Source organism: Chelonia mydas, chromosome 10, assembly GCF_015237465.2.
Source record: "Chelonia mydas isolate rCheMyd1 chromosome 10, rCheMyd1.pri.v2, whole genome shotgun sequence".
In the NCBI taxonomy this organism is placed as follows: domain Eukaryota; kingdom Metazoa; phylum Chordata; order Testudines; family Cheloniidae; genus Chelonia; species Chelonia mydas.
The window spans coordinates 20,114,302-20,133,132 of NC_051250.2; the positions used below are offsets into that span (position 1 = coordinate 20,114,302).

The following is an 18,831-nucleotide window of genomic DNA, read 5'->3' on the forward strand; positions in this document are numbered from 1 at the left end:
TGATTTCAATCATCATCATTTGGAAGTTAAATATTAAGGCGACTAGGATATTCATTTAGATACTAAGTCAGCATGCATAATTAATAACTCATGATCTCTTGCTGGCTATGGCTTATTAAACACTGTATAACAAATTGGTGACTACGAATTACTGCAACCCTGATATCTGAAATAGAGGGCTGTCTCACGTGTTAATATCAATAAAGAAAGATTTCAAAAATAGATAGTGAGATTTTAAATGTCATATTCAAACAAGTTTCAAAATCCTAAATCACAAGAGTGACCCTGTAATCTATGAAAAAGAATTTATGAATGACAAGCTGCTGTAAAATTAATCCACATTCTTGACATTTGGAAGGCAACTCCTTCAATTTGGAACAGGTATTAATAAGTAGCAGTTGTTTAATTTCACCCCATTAATCCCATGCATATGCTATTTGCAACATACCGTGAAATCGTTTGAAATGAAAGGCAATATAGAAATTCAAGATATTAAGGTAGAGCACTGCCAGAGAGCCCCCCTCCCCAACCACCTCACCAAATGTGTCACACTGGAAAGATTATTAAATGCTTAAAATGATCCTCTTCATAAAGGCATAAATGATCTCCCTGAAACTGTTGGTGGCAGATACAGGGCCAATCTCCAAGCCATGTCATGTCTACTATGGCCCAGACCTGTGACCTATCTCCCTTTTCTACACTCAGTTTCCCCTCCCCCTCAATCCACTCCAATCTCTCAAAAGTATATTTACCTCTAAGGAGCTTTTTGACCCGTCAGGATGAAAAGCAAGATAAAAAAGTAATATAGAGGGAGGTTGGGATATTGATAGTATATGAAACACGATACTAATTAAAACTGAATTACCCCATTTTGCATCTCTGCTTCTTGACAATACGGATATCTTTACTGTGCACCCCTGTTCAGATTCTGAAGTTGTACCCTATTGTCTCCTTCCTAAAACTGCTCAGCACATTGCTCCAGTAGCTAAACTTTGCCACGAAGTGCCCTTCTGCCCGGCTCCACTAGAACTCCACCCCCACCTCTGTGGCTGTATCCTGAGTCACAAAAAAACATTTCTATGGTGTCCTAAGGCTCCTCTGGCTAGATTTTGCAATGTGATCCTCAGCCCCTCTTCCTCTCCATACACACCAAGGTTATGCTCAAGTTCCCCATGTACCACCAACCTCTCTGATGTCCTTTTCTCCATCTACAAAGTTCATTTTCAAAGCTCCCCTCCCGATTCCAAACCCAAATTCTCCTCCCAGACTCCAATCCCTTGCTCCTAAATTTCCCTTCAGCAGCCTTACAGTCCATTTCCCTCCCACAGGCCCAACGAGTATTAGCCCCCAGGTCTCTCCAACACAACCGCCCTACATGTTGTCCTCACACCCAGTATGGCCCCCAGCAACACCCACACATCCCACTTCCAGTGATGCCTCCCAGACGCTCCCCTTCCCTCCTGTCAATGTTATTATGCCCAAGCCCCACCATCAATCTTTTCCTCCAGGCTCCACAGCCAAGTGTTACTCCCCAAGGCTTCGGCTCCCACACCCCTCCTCAAATGAGATCCCCCAATATCCCCTCCAACCCCTATTCCCCCCTTCCCCAGCCCCTCATACCTCAATGTGCCAGGGCCCTACTCACCACCAGGCCCTCCCCCCGCGTTCCCTCATTTCCTCTTCGCCCCCGGGGCTGCGTTTACATCCCCCCATCCGGCGCACGTGCCCCGCCCACTGCCCCCTCCCCGCAACGTGGCCCCGGCGGCGGTTACCGTGGGGCGGAGGCGGCGGCAGACCAGGTGGGGGGGAGGGCGGCGGTAGTCCAGGCGCCGCTCCGCCTCTCAGGAAGGACGGCACGAACTCGGCAGCGTGGACATTGGGCACGAAGGGCTTGGCGTTCACGTTGAGCTGGCGGCTGAAAGCCGCATCAAGGAGGAGCTCCTGCTGCTCGGCCTGGGCCTCTGCGGCCGGCGGGGCAGACCCAGGGTCGGCGCCGCTGCCCGACTCGATGTCCGCCTGGTCCCAGCAGTCGGGAGCCGAATCGCTGCTACTCCCGCTGCCGTTCCCGTTCGCCTCCATTTTGTGGCTGCCCCACAAACCTCTGCGGCTCCGAAGCCGTACGGGAGAAGGCGGCGGCGGCAGCACCGACTCAGCACTCCCTCACTCCAGCGACTCCGCGTGTGCCCCACCGCCCTGCGCAGTGTGACCTGCCGGAGTTCCCGTGCCTCCTCCCGACAGACTCATTCGCCGCCATCTTGGTAGTTATTTCTTCCCTGGTTCCCTTTGCATAACATGAGTGTGCTGAGGTGTAGGGACTACGATTCCCATTAGGCTTTGCGCGCACATATTTGTCTTCCCCCCGGGAGAGACGGGAAATGTAGTTCTCTTGGCCTGCTGGGTCACATTTCCCGGCGGGCTTTACGCACTATTCGCTCGATTTTGCTCCTCTTTCCCCTCCCTCCTGCCACAGAGAGACGGGAAATGTAGTTTGCGGGAGCGATGCTTGAAGGAGAACACCAAATCCCAGCAGGCACTGCGTGTGAATTTGCTTTGTTCAACTTTTTTTTGCCACCGCATAGAGGGATGGGAAATGTAGTTCTCCCCCCTTGACCGGCGAGAACAACAACCCCTCCCATAACTATCCCACAAGTAGGAAAGGTGGGGGGCAGCTGGTGACTTTCAGTGTTGATAGAGAGCTGTGTTAGAGCTGCCAAGTTGGAGGGGCTCTGTTTGCCCCTCCAAGTTCAGGTGAGTGTGTCACATGAAGTAACCTCATATGCACAATTCTACAGATGTTCCTGGGGATGTGGGATCTCCGTCCCCTAAACACAAGCCTTTTCCAGTCCACATCCGCAGGCTCCAATTCAATTGGAAATATGGAGCCCTCTGTCTCCCGTTGACTTAAGCTGGACTGGTGGAGGCCCAGAGCTCCTGAAAAAAGGTTAGGACCAAAGCAGTGAAGCCAACTCTGATTATTTTTATGGCTAGTGTCATGCTATTTGGTGTGTTTTCTTAAAGCTCCAGCTCCTGGAGTCCAGTGATTACATGAGACTCTTTTTAACTTTTTTTTTTTAAAGGGTAGCATAATGTAGCTCTTGGCTCCAGAGACAAGCCTTAAAAAAAAAGTGATCTGAGTATATCAAAGGCTTAGACCCTGGAAGGCAAATAAAAAGAACTCAAAATATTTTTTTAAAGTTTTTATGATTTTTAAGGCAATGTCATGGTTGGTTGGTTTGTTTTTTAACACTTTAGGTTGAGAATACTTATAGTGTCTCAAGTTAGGTAACCATAATGGAAGCACCAGAAATCCGTGGCTCTTTCTGTAAAATGAGTATAACACTACTTACCAACCTCACTGTGTTAACTTGCGGCTTAATTCATTAAGGCTTGTTAAGCACTTTGAGAGCCTCAGACTCTATAGAAATATGAAGTTTTAATATGCTGTATACTGTACCAGTTTAAGAAAACAGAAAAACATTAGAACCACAGAAAAATATTATGCTACATAACGCTGTATTACACAGACCACAGCTTTGATCTCACAGACCCCTCATATTCTTCATACTTGCTAAGTGAAAATTCCTCAATAATTTATCCATCAAAATTTAAACCTTGACAAGAAAAAAACCCTCTTCCTTTTCAAACGGTCATCTTGATGTCACCAGATTCCATATGCTCTCCTGCCATCATATTCTCCGTCCTGTTTTGAACGTGTACCCACCCTAAGGGTGTGTCTATGCAGCAAGTAGACATCCACTGCTGGCCCATGCCAGCCACTGGGGCGGTTTCATTGCTGTGTAGACTTCCGGGTTCTGGGACCCTGCAAGAGTGAGAGGGTCCCAGAACTCAGGCTCCAGCCCAAGTCTGGAAGTCTACACAGCGATGAAACAGCCCCGCAAACCTGAGTCAGCTGGCACAGGCCAGCAGCGGGTTTATCTTTGCCGTTTAGGCATACCCTCAGTGGTTAATTCCCTTGGCCAAATTATTAAATATTCGTTGACATTTTGTGAATAAATGGAATGGAATTTGCAAGTATTTAAATTACTCAATATAACCTCTCTCTCTTTCTAGATATATAGTATATATTACTCTGTATAACCACTCACCACACAAAGGGCCAGCTTCCTCCAGGACACAACCAGCTTCTTCCAGAAACTCCATAAAATTAACAATCTCACTGAGAACACCATACTTACCACCATGGATATCACCTCTCTGTACACGAACATCTTTCACAATGATGGCATTGCTGCCTATCTCAAATATTTATCAGACAATGGAAAATACTCAGATATCCACCCAAACTCATCTGTTTCATCCTCAGCCATAACAATTTTACATTCAACAACAAGCACTTTGTCCAAACCATGGGAACAACTATGGGTACTAGGATGACTCTCCAAATTGCCAATCTCTTCATGAGCCTCCTTGAGGAAGAATTTCTGGGCAAATGCACCATTAAATCAATGGTGAGATACATCAATAATATTTTCATCCTCTGGACAGTGGACCTAAACACCCTCATCATTTTCCACCACATCTTCAACAACCGCTACCTATCAATTAAACAATCTCTAGAACACTCCCACACTAGGATCAACTTCGTGGACAACACAATCAGCTCCGATAATGGAACACTACAGGCAGCTATATTCAAGAAACCCATGGATCAGCACACCCACCTACACAGATCCAGAAACCACCCCAAACGCACCAAGAAATTTGTTATATATTGCCAGGCACTCAGATACCACAGAATATGCTCTGAGGAGAAAGTCTGGGATATATATCTTAACCATGGGTGGCACGTGATGTAGGCTTGGGGAGGCTAAGCCTCCCCTGACCTCGTGCTGCCGGGGGTGGGCAGTGGTGGATTATTGCACAGGGCCACAGGACCCGTGCCAAGGGGCCCTGGCCAATTTGGGGCCCCCAGAAAAATCTCCCTTCACCACGACCCCAGGGCTGGAGGAGCTCTTGCTCCCCACTGTGGCTCTAGGGCTGTGGCAGCAGCACAGAGCTTTTCCAGTCATAGGGCCACAGTGGGGGGTGAAGGTGGAGCAGAAAGGAGTGAGTGGGGGCAGGCCCTCAGGGGAAGAGGTGGAGTGGGGGTAGAATGGGGCGGGACTGCAGGGGAAAATTCACCTGATGCCCATGATCTTAACACTCTTAAAACTGCTTTCACGAAACAAGGATATTCCACCAGAGAAGTAGATTTCATCATGGAATGTCTACCCAAATATCTTGAGAGAACCTGCCTCAATATGGAAATAAAACCCACTCCAACCTCTATTTGTCACCTACCACTCCACACTGGAACTTATACGGGATGTCATTAAACAAGTACAACCCATAGTCAGTGGGATCCACAGCCTGAAATAAATCTTTCCTGAACCCCCTCTTCTGGCCTTCAAACAACCCCCCAACCACTCTCCCCTCATCATCAGAAGCAAGCTCCCCACAGACCAGGACACACTAACTCAAAGTGGCACCAGACCTTGCCAGAACAACAGATGTAAAACCTGTAGACATATTTTCACTCCAACGATGATCAATGCCACCCCCAGAACACACCTTTCAAGTCCCATAAGTCGGACACATGCCTATCACAATATGTGGTAAGTCTCATCTAGTGTAATAAATGGCCCAATAACAATTATGAGGGTGAAACCAGGCAATCACTATGCTCTCAAATGAACTAACACAGAAAAATGCTAAAAGACAAAAACACCATATAACCTGTGGGTGAACATTTTTAACAAACATTCACTCTATATCTGACCTTTCAGTCCTCATCCTCAAAGGAAACCTCCAAAACATCTTCAAAAGATGAGCCTGGAAGCTTAAATTTATAACTTTTCTAGACACTAAAAATCATAGACTGAATAGAGACACTGGATTTATGGCTTATTAAAACAATCTATAACCCATTAACCCCTACCCCGCCCCCCCAGCTTTTTACTTCTCCTTTCCCCCTATGACTGGAGAGATGTTAACTGGTCACTTCACCTTGAATGATCCCTTGAAATATGTGTTTACTTATTCTAAACAATCTGTTCCATCTTGTATTTAGCTGTGACACTCGCAGTACATTTCCCAGACCTGAAGCACCTTGTTTATCTCTATAACCTTAGAAATTTATACTTATCAATATATGATCGTGCAAATTATGTATTTTCTTATTTGCAGTTGTAAACAAAATATTTTACAAACTGTGAGAATGAAAAAAAACTCTGCCTTTTTGCTTCTTTATAATGTACAAAGCAGCCCTAAATTTTTTTACACTTAGAAATATTAGTTCTTGATTTCCCTATTTTTCCTTTAAGGACTCTCTGGACAACTAATGAGATTATAATATATGGGACTCAAACTAGGGGCATATGTTGTGTCTCCATCTTCCACAAAGTGCACCTTACATTCCAGAATCACAGCTTTAATTTAAAGTAAAGTTTTTTAAATGTCAGTCTCTAGCCATTTTGGTTGTGAAGCATCCGATGAAGTGAGCTGTAGCTCACGAAAGCTTATGCTCAAATAAATTTGTTAGTCTCTAAGGTGCCACAAGTCCTCCTTTTCTTTTTGCGGACACAGACTAACATGGCTGCTACTCTGAAACCTGTCCTGATGCAATGATGTTTGCCTGAGTTTCAGAGAGCTTGAAACAATAGCTATGGGAGGTAACAACTGTCTCAATTAATTTTAATCAGGTGTCCAACGAAGATCATTTAAATGTCAGTGTTACAGCTAATCAAGCATATAGAGAAAGGAGAGGGACAATCATATTATAAAGATCTGCACAATCTCCTGTGAGTGACATCTCATTTTGGCACCACCAATGGGAAGTGATAGAGTACCACCATGTATTCCTCCTTTGAGAAGTGGCCAAGCCAAAGAGTTTAGGCTTGTTCAATAGGGCATCTGAGCCACACCTAGTGGGAGACAAGCCCATGATCATATTTTGAACATCTCCCCAACTATATGCTGTGAGTACATTTCAAGGGGGTGGAGCTTCATTTGTAGGCAGAGCGTGAAGTACCACCATTGTTATTTTTCCTTCTGCATTTGATCCCTGTAGTGGGATGGCTACCCCGCTCCTAAAATAGAAGGGGTTAAAAGCAGCCCTGGAGGGGGCTGTGGCTGGGGATGGCTGATTGGGGAAGCAGCTGCAGCTGGGCCATGCCCCAATCAGGCCCCAGCTGGCCTGTATAAAAAGGCTGTGAGCCAGAGGCTTAAGGAGTATCTCTCTAGGCTGGGAGAGAGCAGTGTCTGGCTACTTGCCTGACAGGGTACTGAGGGTGGTGCAGTGCTGGGGAAGGAACAGGCTGGCAACTCTCCAGGCTGTAGGACCTGGTCCAAGGCCCATAGAGGTACTAGGAGGCAAAGGAAGGCAGCAGGTCCGAACCCCCTTGCCTATGATGAGTGGCCTTTACACTGCAGTCTGCCCCAGGGAGTGGGGGCTTGGTGATGACTGGCAGTAGCCCAGACTGAAACAAGGTGGGGAGGGTTGGGGTCTCCCCAGGAAGGGGAGACCCAGAGGCACAGTGTGGGGGGTACTTCCAGGGGGCAGAACCCCAGAGAAAGGGGCACTGGGGTCTGTGAGGGACATGGGGGCCAGAGCTGTGGCAGATCACTGGCCTACAGAGGGCGTGCCATGCTGGAAAAGAGCTAATTCCCAACAACCAGCAGGAGGCGCTGCAGGGGTGAGTCTGTTCCTTTACAATCCCACATAACAGAGGAGGCAAAAGATTGAAATGCAAATAACTAGGTCATGAGTTGTTTAAAAGTGAGTAAAATAGGTACTAAAAACAATAAACTTCTGAAGTATGTAGACTTAAAAATCTACTCTCCATGTTCCTCTGCCAAGTGCAAAGCTCTCCCTAGCATGCGAAGGGACAACTCCATCAATTTATGAAGAATCTAGAGTCCCATTAAAGTATTATGGCTATGAAAAAAGTTCCAGTTGTGACCTGATGCAGCGCTATTTTCCTGAGTAGGCATTTCCAGGATCTGTTGCTGCTCGGAGATTTCTTCAAGAGTGAGATTAAGGAGCCACAAATCTGTTTCACCACTGGACTAGTCAGAACTTTGTAAAACTGATGAGTCATCTCATTTTTACTCAGCTGCCATATGGGACAGTTATGAGCAACAGGGGACAGTCTAAGTGCTAATCATATGAGAGATGGACCTGGGGGAAAAAAAAGGACCCCCCTCACCTGACGACAACCAGAATTCTGAGGAAGAGCAGAGTAGTGGAGGTCACTTTCCCTCTCTTTGAAGCTGCCAAAAGTAGTATCACCCCTGAATAACCATGGGGGTCTCTGGGTTTGGAGTGGGAAAAGAGTGATCCTTCTTCTTTCAGCATCCAAAGGAGTCTGGGGGCAAAAGCCAGATACCTAATAGGCAGAAAACATATGAAAAATAGATCTCCTGAGCAAGGAGTTATGGGTAGGAGCACCCTGAAAGACGTCCCAACACCCTCCACCTTGTGGGAAGGAAGGCTTGGCTTCTCACCAGGACTTCTCTGGTGCTTCAACTTTCCATGAATCTTTGTATTGGCTTCTGGGTAATAGGTGACGTTTTCTGGCTATTTGGTATCTGGTAAATTTTTGTTTAATGGTTTCCCTTTAGTTGTGGATAAACCCTTATTGGCTCCGTTTTATAACTATTGCATTACCAGTTGGTAAGCCTATTTTTATGTGAGTTCTGACTCTACCGAGAAGTCAAGTGAGCTCTTACCTTCAACCAAATGCCATACATGAAAGGGATTTTCTCAGTTCTTTTGCCCCATTTAGAAAGACTTCCACAGTCTCTCTTTTGTTAACATCTTGGAGATGTGTCCCTTCTTCTGGCTACCTCCTTTGTGGGGAAAGAATTTTAGTTCTGCCAGTGTCTGCCTTGAGATTATTACTTCACACAGAGCTTATGGGCAGCACTGTCTTATTACATATGTTTCGGCATCCCTTAGAAGGTTGGACTTCAAAGCATCTGAAATACAACTTGGATTTGGCAGCCTAAGTATCCCTAAACTCTGTTCTTGCCTCTTCTCCATTGTTCATGGGTGTTTCTTTCTCTTTCTGTGTGTGTGTGTGTATGTATGTAAGTAAATGCACACAGGTTTGATAGTTTTCAGAGTATATGGTGCCAGAAGTCTCAGACATTCTGTATGGAAGAAAAGTTACTTGCAGTGTCAAGCCTGACATTTATTCCCTAGATACTGTGATCCTCAGACATAATTTCAAAAGCTCTTGTGGCCCTCCCAGGTGTTCCTAAGGGTGTGCAAACCTGTTCTGCAGGCTTCTCCATGCATGAGAGGTGAGTAAAGCGAAACCCTAAGGTTTTAAATGAGCTGGTATCTTTCAGTGTTTTCAACCTGGAGTATTAGGTAGTACTTAAAAACAAGAGCTAAGGAGACAGGTAGCATCATGATCACTTAGCTGACTAATATCTGTTGGAATATAAATAGTGATGTTCTATTGAGGTGTCTTAGCAATATAAAGCTTTTTACTTTTTCAAATAGTCCCTTTGTATCATCCAGCCATTTAAACTAAAATTGTAAGTAAAAGCTCTTACGTATTTTTTTGCTGAAGAATTTTTTTATTCTAGAACCACCCATGTTTGCTGCCAAAACTCTTGTAATGGGCCAATGCCATTCCTTAAATTGAATTCGATTATTGATTTACATACAGATTCTGTCATCATTGCAGCATGATTGCTTCATTAGGTTTTCTTCATAAATGTAAAAGGACCCATAATGCAAGGGAGATGAAAAAGTTTAAAAGGTCTTTCAGTAATAATTAGCCTGTATATAGCTATCCTAGGTACTCATGTGGCCTTCATTACCATAATATCTGAGCACCTCACAGTCTTTTAGTATACTTATCTTTGCAATCACCTAGAAGGTGGAGAAGCACATCTCCAGTTTACAAGTGGGGAACTGAGGTACAGAGAGACTAATCTACACTGTATTTGGGAGGTGTGATCATAACATGTGTAGATCAAAGCTAGCTCCAGTCACAGGTGCCAACTTCTCATGGCGCCGGTGGGTGCTCGCCCCTCCCCCGCCCCCATTCCACCCCCTTCCTCCAAAGTCCCCACCCCAACTTCACCACCTCCCTACCCTTGTTGGACCCCTCCCCAAATCTCTGCCCCGGCCCCACCTCCTCCCCTGAGCGCGCCGCGTTCCTGTTCTCTCCCAGCACTTCCTCCTCAAAACAGCTGTTTTGTGGCGGCAAGCGCTGGGACGGAGGGGGAACAGCGAGCATGCTTATGGAGGAGGCAGAGCAGAGGTGAGCTGGGGCAGGGAGCGGAGGGGAGCTGCTGGTGGGTGCAGAGCACCCACCAATTTTTTCCCCGTGGGTGCTCCAGCCCCAGAGCACCCATGGAGTTGGTGCCTATGGCTCCAGTAATAGCAGTGAAACCTTTGTAGCACAGTACCCTTGGTATGTACTTGAGCTGCCACACCCATGCTGCTGGTATTGTGAGCTAGCTATAGAAATTATAGTGGGGCAGAGAATTGATCCCTGGTTTTGTGGGTTCCCAGCTCTTGGAGATCAGGAATTCATTCTACAGCAATCAACTATAGGACACTATCCTTGTCATATTAGTAATAATACTTGGCACTTCTATAGCATCTTTCATTCAAGGTTCTACAAGTACTTTAAACTATTAAGTGTCACATAGACACACCTGTGAAGTACCTCTGCTACAGTTATGTAAACTGAGGCAGGATAAGGCAAAAGCCTTCAATATCGGTGCTAAAATTAGGTAACTAAATCCACATTTAGGTATTTAAATAAGTAGCCTGATTTTTAGAGGTGCTTTCAAGTCAACAGGAGTAGTGAGTCTGAAAACAAGACTCAGCCCTGGTCTACGCTACGAGGTTAGGTCGAATTTAGCCGCGTTAGGTCAATTTTACAAGCAATGCGTCTACACCAGTGGTACCCAAAAGTGGGGTGCGCAAGACCATCTGTGGGGGTGCGCGGCAGGAGGAGCACCTGGTCTACACAACCAACCCCATTCTGTCGACCTAAAGGGCTCTTAAAATCGACTGCTGTACTCCTCCCTGGCGAGGGGAGTAGCGCTAAAATCAACTGTGCTGGGTCGAATTTGGGGTAGTGCAGACGCAATTTGACGGTATTGGCCTCCAGAAGCTATCCCAGAGTGCTCCAATGTGATTGCTCTGGACAGCACTTTGAACTCCAATGCACTAGCCAGGTACACAGGAAAAACCCCGGGAACTTTTGAATTTCATTTCCTGTTTGGTCAGCGTGGCGAGCTCAGCAGCACAGGTGACCACACAGTCCCAGAATCGAAAAATGAGTTCCAGCATGGAGTGAACGGGAGACACTAGATCTGATTGCTGTATGGGGCGAAGAATCTGTGAGGCTGAATTCCGATCAGAAAGAAGAAATGCTTATATATGCCAAAATTGCAGAGGGCATGGTGGACACAGGCTACAACAGGGACACACAGCAGTGCCACTTGAGAGTTAAGGAGCTCAGGCAAAAAACAAAGGAGGCAAATGGTCTCTCCGGGTCAGAGCCCCAGACATGCCACTTCTATGATCAGCTGCATGGCATTCTAGGGGGGAACCCTACCACTACCCCATCACTGTCCGTGGACACCTGCAAGGGGGGACTCTCACGCAACAGAGAGGAGTTTTTTTTGTTGAATTGTCACTTCTAGGTCTCTAATCAAGTAAAACTATTTCTCCATGTTTATTCTCCCCCCCCCCCCCCCCCCCCCCCGTTCCTCAGATGTTCTTGTCAACTGCTGGAAATGGCCCACCTTGATTATCACTACAAAAGGTTTTCTCCCCCCTCCCCCGCTCTCCTGCTGGTATTAGCTCATCTTAAGTGATCACTCTCCTTACAGTTTTCAGAGCAGCAGCTGTTTTAGTCTATATACGCAAAAAGAAAAGGAGTACTTGTGGCACCTTAGAGACTAACAAGTTTATTTGAGCATAAGCTTTTGTGAGCTACAGCTCACCCGGGTCTCGGTCTTGTAGCGTTCATAATTCCTTGCCACCAGTACCATGGCATTAGCTTGGGGCATGTTGCGATGTTCTTGTGGTGTGCCAAACATGATGTTAACAGTGCAGGAGCGGTGAACTTGGTGCTGCTGTGTGATGACAGTGGCAAAAGGAGACCCTCCTCTGTCTACGTCCTCCAGGGCCTGAGTCAGTGACATTTCTGTGTTGAGGAAGATCAGATCCACCACCATGCCCAGATCCCGCACCTTCTGCCCCACTGACTCGGCATATTCCTCTGTCTGTTTATTGACCACTATCATAGAACAGTCCACAGGCCTCTCTGAATCAAAGCGCCTCTTGATTTCCTCAAAGTACTGCCGGTATAGCTCCTCCCTGCGTCGCTCCTTGCGTTTCAGACGCTCTGCTGCACTCAAGGGGGCTCTGTCAAAGTGGTCTCTGTAACGGTCATATGGGTCCTTACAGTGTGTATGGAAACACCCATTGTTTCATGTTCTCTGTGTATATAAATCTCCCCACTGTATTTTCCGCTGAATGCATCCGATGAAGTGAGCTGTAGCTCACGAAAGCTTATGCGCAAATAAATTGGTTAGTCTCTAAGGTGCCACAAGTACTCCTTTTCTTTTTGTGAATACAGACTAACATGGCTGCTACTCTAGACCTATCAACAGGAGAGTTTTTGACATCTGTACAAGACCTGGTATGTCTGAAGCTGAAATATCTTGATCTAGAACAGTTCAATTTTAACTGAATATTTTACCTTCAGCTCTTTTCCACTAAGTAATATACAAGTGTAAAGTGCACCATTTGTTGTTGACATTTGCCTTTATTGAACAAATAGATGCTGTACCTGAAAATCCTAATCTAATCTGAAAATCCAGATGAAGTAGCTGATGTTTGTAAAGGAAGCTGATAAATGCCCCTTCCCTTAAAAAAGGACCATGGCAGCTAGTATGAATTTATGACTAATGTCAGCTGTCCTCTTTTTGATGAGATGAGCATCCTAGACCATCCACTTGTGCTAAGATCTCTTAAGGAAAAGGATGGAGAGGCCTGAAGCCACCGTGGCTCTGTATGAGTCTCTCCCGTGAGCTCTGTTCAGAAGTCTCACATCCCATCAGCTTTCAAACTTTCTGCAGAGTCTGTTTGGGTGACGGCAGCCAGAATGGCGCTGCCTTTTAATTTAATTGAATCCATTTTGGTTTCTGTTATGCTAGGAATTTTGGCTGTATCTGTGAAGCTTTGGGGTTTCTTTTCTTTTCTCTTATTTCCAGTGTTCAGTTCAAATACAAACAGATGATACAAAGTTGACTCCTGTTATACTAAAGCAATATATACAGAACAGCACATTATCACTGCTGATGAAAATATGCCTTCAGATAGTATTTGGCCTTAGGGTATAAAGCATATTGTGAGACTGGACATGCCTTCATTGTGCAGCCAAAATTTCAGGGGCAAAAATTGCAGTGTTTGAGATTATAATAAGAGACGCAATATAGATTATAGGAGAAAGTAAGACCTCTTGTTATTATGAAGGTGACAGTACAGATCTCAGCCTAGGGTAAATTAACGTTTCTATTCTGGAAGAGAGACATGTGGAGTGTCCAGAGCAGCCTTGCTCACTAACTCACGTTAATTCCTGAGGTAAAAAACTATAATGTAGACAAGAGCCAGCACAATTTCCAACGTTTTAATCTGTATATACAATGCAAGCTGTTATGAAGTGTTTCAAATCATGTTTTAAAAGCACCTGTCTTTCTTGTCTGGGTATGCCCTAGGAGTGTCCTCACAGAGGTCTGGGAGCAAAGGCATGGATGGCGGGGAGCTAATGGCTGAATGACTCATGAATAAGCCATGCTGCAAGGTGTCAATGAATTTCTGGGGAGTAGTATGGGATGGAGGCCTCTTTAGGTTTCCCTGTAAGTCCTTAAGCTCCACAGGGCTTCTAGGTGTACCTCCTGCTTGTACATGAGTGTTCAGCAGCAAAGATAGTAGGCATCTTATAGACTGCAAACTCTTCTCCCTGAGGAGGGGATGCAACACTAATTCCATGCAGACACATTCCTCTCCCTTTCTCCCCTCCCAGAATTTTCAGTAGGAGGGAGCATAGGTCTTTAATTCGTACTACTGTAGGATTGTTCCCTACTGTACAAGGTCTGTTGTTTTGTGCTGTTTAATTTAGAGATTTCAGTTCAAAATCTGATCTTTATTTTACAAAGAAGATAGCAACAATTTCCCAGAACAATAGTAATTTAGGCAACAAACATTTTAGAGGCAAATGGAGGTGTGTAGGTTTTTGGAGATGACAGAACCAAAAATACAAGATAGTAAGATTAATTATGCAAATATCACATGTTCATCATCTGCAGTTAGTTTAGTGGTAGGATGAAAATTAACAGCTATTGTGACTCTTTATTCATAATTGACCCAATCCAAATTTCTTTGGATTTAGTAGGCATCTCTATTTTATGCAGCTAGACATTGTCTGGTAATATATACTTGTCTGAGCATCTCACAAACATCAATTATTTTAGCCTCACAACACTACTGTAAGGTAGGAAAGTATAATTATCCCAATTTTACATTTACAGATTGAGAACTGAGGCGCGGGGGAAGGGAAGGGTTTTCAGAAGCAGTTAGGCACCAAAACTCCTATAAATATTTTCTTTTGTAAATAGAGAATTTGATGCATAATGACTCTTCGTGCCTTTGAAAATCTTCTCCAGCGAGACCAGGTGGTCAACAAAGCAGGGTCACAAGGCCTGTGCTCCAGGGAGTCTGTGGCACAGCTGGAAATTGAACCCAGGTCTCCACAGTCCCAATTCGGTGCCTTAACCACAAGACAGTGTTTCTGAAAAGGACAGTAAATTTCCTGCTGGAAAGGAAGAGGATTAATCAAACTCCCTTATATAACTCATCAGGAAAGTAGTCTTGCCAGTTCACAAATGAGATCATAGTAAGAATTATCATTAAATGTTAGTCATAGCTTACATTTAAGTAGTGCCTTACATCTACAAATGCCTTACAAACTGATGCACAAATTATAATAATTTAGGAACATTTTATCCACCCTTCAAATACAACTTCTTGGGTGAAATGCAGCAGCTGATTAACACTACAGAGCAATACTACATAACACTGTCAAAGAGAGAGGGAGTTTATGGATCCAGAATATTCCAAATTAGATTTGGCCAGGAGACTTTCCTGATAAGTGCCATAAACGATCAGGACCTTGGTTATGTGTCTCATCTGAAAGACAGAATCCTACAATTTGTATTTATTTAGTGGCGGCAGTGGTTGGGAGAGGATGCATTCTCAATTACATAGAGTTAAAAATACAGAGTGGCAGTTTTTCACAGCATAATATGCAGATTTTTGTATGTGGAAAATAAGTTTGAAAGGAGTAAAAATTTCTTTGCTTCTCAGGAAAAACCTCACTTACCAAATATTGAAGGTAGAATTGACCAGTTTGTTTTGGGATACTATAGTGATGAGGACCCATACTCCTACAAATAGATAGCTCCACATACAGAGAGAAAACACACTCAAGTGAAGCAAAGGTGAGCTAGGTCAATTTAAGGAGAGTTAAATTGCAGTATCTCTTTATGTAAGAAGAAAAGGAGTACTTGTGGCACCTTAGAGACTAACCAGTTTATTTGAGCATGAGCTTTCGTGAGCTACAGCTCACTTCATCGGATGCATAGCATATCGTGGAAACTGCAGAAGACATTATATACACACAGAGACCATGAAACAAAACTTCCTCCCACCCCACTCTCCTGCTGGTAACAGCTTATCTAAAGTGATCATCAAGTAGGGCCATTTCCAGCACAAATCCAGGTTTTCTCACAGAGGCCTGCCTACCAACATTACAAAAAGAAGGATTCTAGGTGGACTCCTCCTGAAGGTCGAAACAGCAGACTGGACTTCTACATAGAGTGCTTCCGCCGACGTGCACGGGCTGAAATTGTGGAAAAGCAGCATCACTTGCCCCATAACCTCAGCCGTGCAGAACACAATGCCATCCACAGCCTCAGAAACAACTCTGACATCATAATCAAAAAGGCTGACAAAGGAGGTGCTGTTGTCATCATGAATAGGTCGGAATATGAACAAGAGGCTGCTCGGCAGCTCTCCAACACCACTTTCTACAAGCCATTACCCTCTGATCCCACTGAGAGTTACCAAAAGCATCTACAGCATTTGCTCAAGAAACTTCCTGAAAAAGCACAAGATCAAATCCGCACAGACACACCCCTGGAACCCCGACCTGGGATATTCTATCTACTACCCAAGATCCATAAACCTGGAAATCCTGGGCGCCCCATCATCTCAGGCATTGGCACCCTGACAGCAGGATTGTCCGGCTATGTAGACTCACTCCTCAGGCCCTACGCTACCAGCACTCCCAGCTACCTTCGAGACACCACTGACTTCCTGAGGAAACTACAATCCATTGGTGATCTTCCTGATAACACCATCCTGGCCACTATGGATGTAGAAGCCCTCTACACCAACATTCCACACAAAGATGGACTACAAGCCATCAAGAACACTATCCCCGATAATGTCACGGCTAACCTGGTGGCTGAACTTTGTGACTTTGTCCTTACCCATAACTATTTTACATTTGGGGACAATGTATACCTTCAGATCAGCGGCACTGCTATGAGTACCCGCATGGCCCCACAGTATGCCAACATTTTTATGGCTGATTTAGAACAACGCTTCCTCAGCTCTCGTCCCCTAACGCCCCTACTTTACTTGCGCTATATTGATGACATCTTCATCATCTGGACCCATGGAAAAGAAGCCCTTGAGGAATTCCACCATGATTTCAACAATTTCCATCCCACCATCAACCTCAGCCTGGACCAGTCCACACAAGAGATCCACTTCCTGGACACTACAGTGCTAATAAACGATGGTCACATCAACACCACCCTATACCGGAAACCTACTGACCGCTATTCCTACCTACATGCCTCCAGCTTTCACCCTGACCACACCACACGATCCATCGTCTACAGCCAAGCTCTGCGATACAACCGCATTTGCTCCAACCCCTCAGACAGAGACAAACACCTACAAGATCTCTATCAAGCATTCTTACAACTACAATACCCACCTGCGGAAGTGAAGAAACCGATTGATAGAGCCAGAAGAGTTCCCAGAAGTCACCTACTACAGGACAGGCCTAACAAAGAAAATAACAGAACGCCACTAGCCGTCACCTTCAGCCCCCAGCTAAAACCCCTCCAACGCATTATTAAGGATCTACAACCTATCCTGAAGGATGACCCAACACTCTCACAAATCTTGGGAGAAAGGCCAGTCCTTGCCTACAGACAGCCCCCCAACCTGAAGCGAATACTCACCAACAACCACATACCACACAACAGAACCACTAGCCCAGGAACCTATCCTTGCAACAAAGCCCGTTGCCAACTGTGCCCACATATCTATTCAGGGGACACCATCACAGGGCCTAACAACATCAGCCACACTATCAGAGGCTCGTTCACCTGCACATCCACCAATGTGATATATGCCATCATGTGCCAGCAATGCCCCTCTGCCATGTACATTGGTCAAACTGGACAGTCTCTACGTAAAAGAATAAATGGACACAAATCAGATGTTAAGAATTATAACATTCATAAACCAGTCGGAGAACACTTCAATCTCTCTGGTCACGCAATCACAGACATGAGGGTCGCTATCTTAAAGCAAAAAAACTTCAAATCCAGACTCCAGCGAGAAACTGCTGAATTGGAATTCATTTGCAAATTGGATACTATTAATTTGGGCTTGAATAGAGACTGGGAGTGGCTAAGTCATTATGCAAGGTAGCCTATCTCCCCTTGTTTTTTTCCTACAAACCCCCCCCAAGACGTTCTGGTTAAACTTGGATTTATGCTGGAAATGGCCCACCTTGATTGCTGTGCACATTGTAAGGAGAGTGGTCAGTGTGGATGAGCTATTGCCAGCAGGAGAGTGAGTTTGTGTGTGTGGTTTTTGGAGGGGGGTGTGTGGAGGGGGTGTGAGAAAACCTGGATTAGTGCTGGAAATGACCCACCTTGATTATCATGCGCATTATAAAGAGAGGTTTCAAAGAGGGATGGGCTATTACCAGCAGGAGAGTGAGTTTGTATGTGTGTGGGTGGGGGGGGGGGGAAGGGTGAGAGAACCTGGATTTGTGCTGGAAATGGCCCTACTTGATGATCACTTTAGATAAGCTGTTACCAGCAGGAGAGTGGGGTGGGAGGAAGTTTTGTTTCATGGTCTCTGTGTGTATATAATGTCTTCTGCAGTTTCCACGATATGCTATGCATCCGATGAAGTGAGCTGTAGCTCACGAAAGCTCATGCTCAAATAAACTGGTTAGTCTCTAAGGTGCCACAAGTACTCCTTTTCTTTTTACGAATACAGACTAACACGGCTGTTACTCTGAAACCTGTCTTTATGTAAGATGACACTAAGATAAAACACAGTTGCTTTAATGTATATTAGGCTTTGTTCTGCAATTGTCGTCACTAATTGCTGTGGAAAAGTGTTTTATAAGACATAATCAGACAACACACTTAAGCAACTGACAGAGATTGAACTAATGCTAGAGCTTCCACCTGAAAGGATGGCAGTTAAAAATTGGAGAGACTTGAGAGAACTAAAGTGAAATTAATTGTAAAACCTCTGATAAGCCAGAGAAACTGTTTTTACCTTTGAAAGAATAGCAGATGCATGAAATGCTATTGGAGGTTCAATTATGGAGCCATAAGAGCAGAAAGAATTTATTGCTTGGCTATTTCTAATTGAACCTTTGAACAGAAAATCCTGTCTACTCAAAG

The 18,831-nt window shown here is 45.0% G+C and overlaps 3 protein-coding genes across 9 annotated transcripts in view; 1 reads left to right on the forward strand and 2 right to left on the reverse strand.

Annotated features, from left to right (window-relative positions):
- Positions 1–2,274, reverse strand: part of GSPT1 (G1 to S phase transition 1) — a 40,219-nt gene extending 37,945 nt beyond the window's left edge. The window contains exon 1 of one of the 3 annotated variants that reach the window (XM_037910073.2): positions 1,773–2,274. In XM_037910073.2, the coding sequence (XP_037766001.1) occupies positions 1,773–2,079 (307 nt within the window). In that variant the 5' untranslated portion in view covers positions 2,080–2,274. Of the gene's footprint in view, positions 1–1,620; positions 1,642–1,772 lie in introns of those variants that run through there. The other 2 variants (XM_037910074.2, XM_043523237.1) reach the window with 2 other exon arrangements.
- The window catches only part of TNFRSF17 (TNF receptor superfamily member 17), a 50,459-nt gene continuing 33,765 nt past the window's right edge, over positions 2,138–18,831 (forward strand). For 2 of the 5 annotated variants that reach the window (XM_043523241.1, XM_043523242.1), the window contains exons 1-2: positions 7,228–7,361; positions 9,206–9,306. The gene's annotated coding sequence lies outside the window, so the exon portion shown is untranslated. Of the gene's footprint in view, positions 2,259–7,224; positions 7,389–9,205; positions 9,307–18,831 lie in introns of those variants that run through there. The other 3 variants (XM_043523240.1, XM_043523243.1, XM_043523239.1) reach the window with 3 other exon arrangements.
- LOC102939780 (nuclear receptor coactivator 5-like) lies at positions 3,381–12,803 on the reverse strand. Its single transcript, XM_043524031.1, has 4 exons — positions 12,744–12,803; positions 11,976–12,441; positions 4,107–4,253; positions 3,381–3,448 (listed from the first exon to the last, which is right to left on the reverse strand). The coding sequence occupies exons 1-4, from the start codon at positions 12,801–12,803 to the stop codon at positions 3,381–3,383; spliced, it is 741 nt and encodes a 246-aa protein (XP_043379966.1).